Genomic DNA, 9,268 nt, shown 5'->3' with positions numbered 1-9,268 from the left:
GAGGCATTTCAATCTGTCCTTGTAGTAATGGAATTCTCGGTAAATTCAATCATATTTACAATATATATCATACATTGTGAACACCACTACTACCCAAGTGCTACACTGTAACTATGATGACAAAATGCTCATAGTAATTGTACTCCATCTTCTCAGTGCGTTCTCTGTTTTCCGCCGTGTCCAACCCTGTGCGCGGAGAACTGCAGATGTTCGTCGGTGACCTAACGCTGAACGTCCGCAAAGGAGATCTCACCATGGAGACCACAGACTGCATCGTCAACAGCTCAAATGAACAGCTAGACCTGACTCGAGGTTCGTAGTATTTTAACATGTTATCGTGTATATTCAATTTGAATACTTCTAGTCACCAAAATGCAAATTAAAAATAGTGCTACTAAAGTAATTGGTTTTTGTTGATACCCCTTTGTATCTTTTGATATTATTGTTTCAGGTGCTGTTTCCAATGCAATATGTAAAGCTGGTGGACCTACAATTGCACGTGAATGCACACGCATCGGTAGGCATCGTACTATTATACATTTCAGATGCTAGAATTTTTTAAATGTAATCAAATTGACTTCAGCGTGATGTGAAATATACAAACTGTTAAATCATTTAGCAGTGTTACTTTCTCACCTGCCATTCATTGGACTCATCTAATCTGTTTTGATTTGATTTTAAAAAGCACCCAAATCTATTGTATCACAGTACACAATGTGCTAATAATTGTATTTCAGAGATATAGGAGCTGGCATGAATGTGGACAAAATATGTCAAAATGGCGTGCACGTGGTCAATCTGATATTGGTAACAACACGACCTTGTGGACATATGCAAATCTATCTTTTTATGCTGCATTAGCTGCTAGCGGTGGTATGAAAGGCGGCATTGCAGTCACAGGAGCGGGCAAGCTGAAATGTAAGAAGATCATCCACGCAGCTGCACCAGCTACAGACTGGAGAAACGTGATCATCAACTGTCTGCGGACTGCAGAGGACCTAGGGTTCAATTCAATCGCATTTCCTGCTTTGGGAACAGGTAGGAAATCAATATGACTGTGATAAAATCGGCTAATATCAAATAGTATTCATAATTATAATTTATAATATTATCCATTTTTGCTTGATGTGTGCTATCCATTAGGGCGAAACAGACATTCATTAAACATGCTTTGCTTTCTTTTTTCCTTCGAAGGCGTCCTGCAAGAAAGTGTCGCACGTACGGCAGCTACCATGCTCGATGCTCTACAAGACTTTGTCCTACGGTACAAGCCAACAAAGCTGAACGAAGTTCGCGTTACCATATTCCAACAAGAGATGGTGCGTGCTTTCCACGAAGAAATGCGGAAAAGGGTTGGGCAACCTGTGCCTAAAATGCCAACAAAATCGTCCGGATTCTTGGGTATGTTCTCATAATCTAAAATATCACATATCTGTAGTAAAAAAAAATTCTGTTCTCTTCTTCAGATATGAGATGTTTTAGAACTTGGACCTCTTCTCCAGAACGTAAATATTACGTTGTCATCACTGTCGAGGACGGGAGGGGTAATAGTGTATACTAGTATCTGTGTCCTTATGAACTGCTTAACAAAATGATGTTTAATTTTGAATGATGTCACTTGCCTCCTGGATGATGTCAGTTATTCCTACCTTGAAATCTGCTGAGACTAGACACACAACCTGTGGCTTGCTTTAAGTAAAGCAACGACAATAATCTCTCCTTGTTTTGGTTTCTTTGAGACTCCTTATGCACAATTGTAGCCCCAAAGCCGTCTGTAGACAAAGGTTATGCGCCACAAATTGTATGTCCATTGTATAATTTTTTCATATGTTCAAGTACCCATAACGTTCTATCAATTGATACAACAGGCAGCATCGGTAGAATGGCAGCTGCCGGGTTGAGCTATTTAACCGGAGGTCAGCCTAGTAAGCCCGACATTCAACCCATCCCGTCACCAGATAACGTCATCGTCTTCGTCATCTACTCCGACAATCTTGACAACATCTCACGAGCGAAGGGAATGATCAACAAGACGATAGACGAAACATCCAAAGACGAGACCATCCCCTCAAAGTTCAAGCTAACAGAGGAGCAAAAGCAGCATGTCAGTTCTCTGGCACTTCGCCACGACTGCTTGGCCACTTTTACAAGAAGCAACATCCGCCTGCAAGGTAGAGAGATAGATGTCATGATGGCCTCCCACAAAATCAACGAGTTCCAACGGGATGTCGAGATGAAGACCAAAGAAGAAAAGCATCTCAGAGAGAAGGCGGAACTTCTCCTGAAGACCGTGCAGTGGTACTACGTTGACGACAAAGAAGAGAAGCAGCCTTACGACGCCAAAGTCAACTACATGATAGAGGAGGCCCACGCGGCTAAGAAGACAGGCGTTGATTTTGAATTCGAGGGCGAAGACCTGCACATTGACTTTCCAACCATGAGGGAAACGGTTGTTGGAGATGTTGCAGCAGGTGCAACTGAAGTTGTTCGACATGAGGTGGAAAAAGAAGGTAAATCTTGTTGTGCAAAATACCTAGTTAAGTACCTCTATACGGTCTTATTGTCATGGAATTGAAATAATAACATGTACTGATCCTTGCATTGTCTATATCCGTGATGTTCATACCCATGATATATGCAAGCAGTTTGGTGATCTGCAAAAATACACAAAGTCTATTCTCAGAATACGTGAATTCATTGAAACCAAATGAATAGTCTTGAAAAAATCTTGAAAATCTCATCTTGGTGAGACTAATGCTTTCTGTTTGTCAATGATATGTTTAATTAGGGAACATAAAGTTACCAAAGACCTGGACCGGTATGGCGGACGACGACCAGTACAAAGAGGTCGACCTGCAACCGACAACAGACGAGTACAAGAAAGTCCACGACCAATTCATGCAGAGTGTCGCCACAGCTTCGGGAGGGTATTATGCCGTAACGACAGCCCGGGTGCTGAAGGTATAGGCAGTTCTATATTTATCTTTTAAATGCCCTAACTTAAAGCTAGTAGCTATCTGCTTTCTACTTAAAGCTGCATTAAGCAACCTGTGCATAATACAAATCGTACATTTGTGGTAAACGTTTTGGCGAATTAAGTTGAATCAATCACACTCTATTGCAAAAAAGTGTCATTCAGAGGGTGGAGGTGCCAAAATTTGACGCTGGGAACTGTCATTTTTTTTTACATTCTAGTAGTTTGTGCTGTTATAGCGTCGAACGTAATAATTGAGAGTAACTCTCAATCAAGTTGTTCTTTCGGTGTGATAAAGCTAGCTGCCGCGTGCCTGCGAAGCTGGTGTGTTACGTCGAAGAGCGTTTATACTGGCTATACAGATGCAGAACTAGAATCACGTTCAGATTTTTGTAATCAAAATTTTAGATTTTTGTGCAAAATGTTACATAATTCTCCTATACAAAATGATTTTTTACTTGCAGAGACCGTATGCTGCATGAACAAATCTGCCTTTGAACGGTCATATCTTGTACGTTTTATTGACTTTGGTGATCTGCTTTCCTTCAGATACAGCGCATACAAAATGTCCCCCTGTGGCACCAGTACATGGTCAGAAAGAGGAAGATGGAACTGGACAACGCAAAGAGTGCTCAGCCTGTTGAGCGGATCCTGTACCACGGTACTCCTGCTGCCCCTGTACCAAGCATCAACCTGACAGGCTTCAACCGCAGCTACAGCGGCCGCAACGTCGGTATGTGTGCATATATCATATAATCAATCTCTCCACTCTGTTACATCACTTTTTTTGTCTTTTGAGTTTTTAAACTGCGTACTCATACAAAATCGACTATAATTGTTTCATTGATTCAATTCATTCCAGCATGTGCCGGCAGATGCACAAAAAAAAACCTTAAAAGTGACGGTTAATTTGACGGTTAATTTTACATTATACTTATTTTATATGTCCTCTTCCAGGAAGTCTCATTGGAAATGGCGCATACTTTGCAACGATAGCCAGTCTCTCCGCAGCTGACCAGTATGCGCAACCAGACGGTTATGGCCACAGGTACATTTACATGGCGCGTGTTCTGTCAGGAGAGATGTGCCAAGGGCAAAGAAACATCATCGTACCACCAGCAAAAGACCCGAGCAAGCCACATATTACGTACGATAGTGTGTGCGATAACCCAGCAAACCCACAGGTCATCGTCATATTCTATGACACACAGGCGTATCCTGAATATCTCATTACATTCATCAAATGAGTTTCTGCGAAAAAAAAATACAAACTAATGCTATCTTTACAATCATCACACATGGCTTAATGGTTTAGATTTTGGGTAGTTGCTTACTACAGTACAATCTAAGATTATATATAGGATTGCGTGTGGCAATTAACAATTTCCACAAAAATCGTGCCTTGCTGATTCAAGATATATTTAGATCAACCATTTTCGGATGTTTATTTAGCAAAATATTACATTATAATATCTGAAAATCTATTCCACTGGCGTGGCACGTTAATGGCATGATAATGTGAAATACGTTTAAACAGATTATCTTTCTGTAACAAGGGAAAATAACGCCAATACATTGTCAAGTATTTTGACATTATTATTACTACAAGAAGAAGTTATATATATTCATTCTTTAATATGAAGTCAACAGCAATAAGGAAGAAAACATACCGAGTATTAATCTTGCCTTGCAACACTCTTACAAAAAGGTCCAAATTCCGTATGTCTTACAACGTTACTCTTTTGAATGACACTTCTGGAATACTACTATTATTTTTTGGCTGTTTTTTCAAAATATTTAAAGAATTTGCCCCCCCTCAAAAAGAAACAAATAAATAAAGGTGCCCATGCCATCATCCCTAGTCATACACGATTTTTATCATTGAAAATATGTATGCGAAACGTTTATAATTTTAACATTAAAGCCTTTCACCTTTGTATTTCTATTTCTATTGCAGTTAAACATTTAGTGTCAACTTTAAATTGTATCTGGCTAAGAATATGAATTAAATGTAAAACTACTACAAACATCTACAATATTTACAATTCATGCTTTATGAATTTGCCATCGTCAGTCGTTACACTGTTGAACTTCGACAGGATATGACACAGCCATTTGCAAAATTACCCATCATGCATTGGCAACTTAACACCACTGCATGGCCCATTGTTATCAATGATATAGTGTGAAACATTTATATTTTAGGAGTTTTATGATTAGCTTTTAGCATTTGTTTGACGTGTGCAGTGAATAAAAAAATTAACAAAATACTGGGTGCTCTAGACAGAGTTATTGTCTTAATTCGTCTTGTTTTATAATTGGGCCCCTGCAGTTCCAGGAAAGCTGCTAGTGGGCCCAAAATAACATATCTTCTTTCCAAGCGCAGGAGCTACATTACATTCGAAATTCGTGACCCAATCAAGAGATATGAAAAGGAGAGCTGCAGTGCCATAATAATTCAGCAGGGGCCCCTGAATTTCTGAGGCATATAAAGACCCACCCAATACAAAGTATGAAGAAATAAAATCCAATCAAGCATTCTAAAGTTATCATGTTTACACACACACACACACACACACACACATACAAACTCACACAAAGTTATCATGTTCACATATACACACTTTTCTATCATGTAAAGAACTGGGTGACTAGATTGTTGGACTGCTCAATGACTGGAAAATGTAAGATAATGCATAGAAAACTGTTATCCCATAACAAACTTCTTATGAGTCATATTATATTCCAAAAATAGTGACTGTCTTACTTTTGTGTCAACCTAATAATGCTGTTTTATTATATATTTATTTCAATGAAAAAAAAACATTTAGAGTCGTCCGCAAAGAGAGCAACAGATGAATGTTCCATTATACAAGGTAAATCATTTATGTACAAAAGAAATAAAAAAAGGCCCAAGAATTTAGCCCTGCGGAAAACCAGACGTGACGGAGCCGTTCTGCGTGGTAACCCTTCACCACCACACGCTGACGACGGTTAGTCAGAGTTAGGTTAAATTAAACTAGGCAAGAAGATTTCCGCCAAAGCCACATGTTTGTAGCTTGTGGGTCAAAAGGGTATGAGAAACGGAATCAAATGCTTTGGCAAAGTCAAGAAATAACATACATGTCAACTTGCCTCCCTCTATGTAGTATGGAGCCAACTTTGTGGTATGTTTCCAAACGCTGAGTGGTGGTGGAACGGCCAGGTGTAAAACCATGTTGAAAATCGTGAATGGTCCAACGTAATAAAGGAAATACAGCATTGTAAAGATCAACGTTCCATAACCTTGCCTATAAGAGATAATAGAGACACTGGTCTATAGTTAGCAACATTCTCCTTATCGCCCTTTTTGTGGACAGGACATTCAAAGCTCCATTGGTATTACAGAATGTTGCAGTGTGTTGAAAGTACTTTTTGTTTGTTTTGGGGGTAAGGTACAAGACAATCTAAAACACACCTTCATTAGGTTGACGGAAAAGTCAGACCATAATTATTTTTGAAATATAATTCGACGTATGAGAATTTTTGTGGACACTTTCCTGTGCAATGTCTTGTGTATTGTTTCTTTTTGTTAAATACACTTGTACAAAAGACATATTCGCTGTAGTCCTTTTTGCGAACGATATTGTAGACATTTTATACCGAGTATACTTGTATATTGATATATAGGCCTGGTGTACAGACTCTCATAAGACACCCCCCCCACACACACACACACTCACACACACAAGAAAAAACTGTTATCTAAGCTTGTTGTTATAGTAGAATTTTCTAGTCAACATATAATCAGACATATTTTCAGACACAACATTTGAAAACTATTGACGGGATGTCATCCGTATAAACGCAAACACGACATCAGATATACGATACGTTGTACAGAAATGATCTGCATATCACGTGGCGGGTTTCATACAGGCGCAGTATGTTTTGCGGATGTGGTGTGTAAAGGTACAATTAAAGTCACGTGAAAGGAAAATTGTAGTCTCGATCAGCAGTCCCACCTGTCGCAGTCTAACGGGACAGAACAAGTCACGTGACAGGGAAATTGTAGTCTCGATCAGCAGTCCCACCTGTCGCAGTCTAACTGTACAGAACAAGTCTCGTGAAAGGAAAATTGTAGTCTCGATCAGCAATCCCACCTGTCGCAGTCTAACGGGACAGAACAAGTCACGTGAAAGGAAAATTGTAGTCTCGATCAGCAGTCCCACCTGTCGCAGTCTAACGGGACAGAACAAGTCACGTGAAAGGAAAATTGTAGTCTCGATCAGCAGTACCACCTGTCGCAGTCTAACGGGACAGAACAAGTCACGTAAGAGGAAAATTGTAGTCTCGATCAGCAGTCCCACCTGTCGCAGTCTAACTGTACAGAACAAGTCTCGTAAGAGGAAAATTGTAGTCTCGATCAGCAATCCCACCTGTTTTTGTCCCCTGGGGCTTTCCACGAGGTGGGAAGCCCCAGTTCACACATGTCAGGTCACGTGACCGAAACCACGAGAACAAAGAGTCTAGAGTGTACACCATTGGTCAAAAATGATCCGACCTTCCATCACCTTGCCTAGGTCATAGATCCAACCAATAGGAGCAAGAGTGACATCACAATTGGGGGAAATTTTTTAGTATACGCCTATATAAGCAAAGGTCGTACCTGGTCCTGTCTCTTCTGTTTCGCGGGGCCACACCTGCAAGACCGGTAGCAACACCTGTCGCGAAACTTCGACTACAAACATGGAAGAAGACACCAGCAAGAGTGTCTCTGTCCGTGGGTTTCCTGTCGTCAGCGGAGAAGAGTTGGAGAACCTCAAAGACAAGCTACAGATCTACTTTCAGAGCGCCAAGGAGTCAGGGGGTGGGGACGTGGACCACTTGGAGTTGGTGGAACCTGGACTGATAAAAATTCAGTTTGTGGAAGGAGAAGGTACGTGTTTTTTAATCAATCGGTTGGGGGACACGGCTTATTCATTTGGGCAATGAGCGATGAAATACTATGCCCGTAGGTAGGTAGGTAGACAATGCCGACCGTTAGTTTCACTTCCCCATTTTATGTAGTTTCACTTCCCTTTTTGACGTAAATTGCAGTGAAAGAACTGTCCATTTTATCTTTGTTTTGGTTGTCTTTGGGAATTCTCACCTTTTAGTATGTAACTTCTATGTGGCGTGTTTGCATGTCTATGTCTTTTATTAAGTTCGTAAATAAGTGCCACGTATACTCCACCAGAACGCACACGAAACCTTTTGCTATGCATGGCGTTATGGTGAAAGCGGATGTGTCTTTTGTGTCGCATATGTTTTCATAGCGTCAGCCTACAAAACAGGTTTGTAGATTTTCAGGCAAAAAATATGCGCGACCCTTTGTCGATCTTAACATTGGTCCACATTTCGGGGATCAACAAATACGGCAGAAGCTCGTCGACAATGTAACAAGAGCTGGGCCGTTAAGCCGTAGCCAACTGAGCTACATGTACACTGGTTCGAGATTATTTTCACTTTCACTATTATTCATTAAGAAGACAGACAGTTAAGGCCTCTTTGTCTTCTAACACAACACCCAGTCTTGATCTCAGACCTTAAAGGTAACATTAGAAGTCGTATGTCTAAATAGCTAAAAATCATTATTTCATTTATCTGTTTCAACGGGGAGCTTATAACAGATAAATGAAATAACAGATAAAGCAACAGTATCATATGCAGCCCCCCTCCCCGAAACCTGCTTGTGAGGCTATAATGTCAGCGAAACTATAAACAAGTTGTCAGGTCCATTCGGTAATGTTTGCGTAACACTTCAACTGCATCCGCGGTGACTGACAAATACTGTTTTTATACCTCATACCTCCACCAAATACTGTTACCCCTTTCGGGTGGACGAATTATACATTTCACTCATTGATTTCGCAAATAAGAGACAGATTTGCATGCTGTATTTCCACCCAATGGCAGCCTTATTTAAGGAAAGGACGCTATTGTAACATCTCCTCATAAATCATGCAAATCAGGTCATGACTTGAATAAATTATGTTAAATGGTGTTCACTTTCACTGAAGTATTAAATTCCCCGCAGATACCATTGTGGCATTGAAGCAATTAACCACTAATTATGGAAACAGGGTGCTCATTTATATAATCAATATCTTCCAATGATCCCTTCGTTATGAATTTCATAGGCCATAAGTGTTTCATAGTCCTATTATGGTCTCGGACCGTTTTCCCCTGTGTTTCCTTCTGTGTTAGTAGCAATTTGACGCCCTTAGCCCGACGGGCTTTCTGTAATAAACGCGAGAATTTTTCACTCTTCTT

At 40.3% G+C, this 9,268-nt stretch overlaps 1 protein-coding gene across 4 annotated transcripts in view; it reads left to right on the top strand.

The window, feature by feature from the left end:
• The window catches only part of LOC109486665 (poly [ADP-ribose] polymerase 14-like), a 54,617-nt gene that overhangs the window by 8,664 nt on the left and 36,685 nt on the right, over positions 1 to 9,268 (top strand). For 3 of the 4 annotated variants that reach the window (XM_019790518.1, XM_019790519.1, XM_019790516.1), the window contains exons 13-14: positions 157 to 312; positions 452 to 517. In XM_019790518.1, the coding sequence (XP_019646077.1) occupies positions 157 to 312; positions 452 to 517 (222 nt within the window). Of the gene's footprint in view, positions 1 to 156; positions 313 to 451; positions 518 to 861; positions 1,039 to 1,194; positions 1,402 to 1,868; positions 2,511 to 2,788; positions 2,962 to 3,523; positions 3,708 to 3,931; positions 5,283 to 9,268 lie in introns of those variants that run through there. The other variant, XM_019790520.1, reaches the window with a different exon arrangement.

The sequence above is a fragment of the Branchiostoma belcheri genome, unplaced genomic scaffold (genome assembly GCF_001625305.1).
Source record: "Branchiostoma belcheri isolate BF01 breed outbred unplaced genomic scaffold, Haploidv18h27 scaffold82, whole genome shotgun sequence".
NCBI lineage: Eukaryota > Metazoa > Chordata > Leptocardii > Amphioxiformes > Branchiostomatidae > Branchiostoma > Branchiostoma belcheri.
This window is presented reverse-complemented; position numbering and strand designations above follow the sequence as displayed.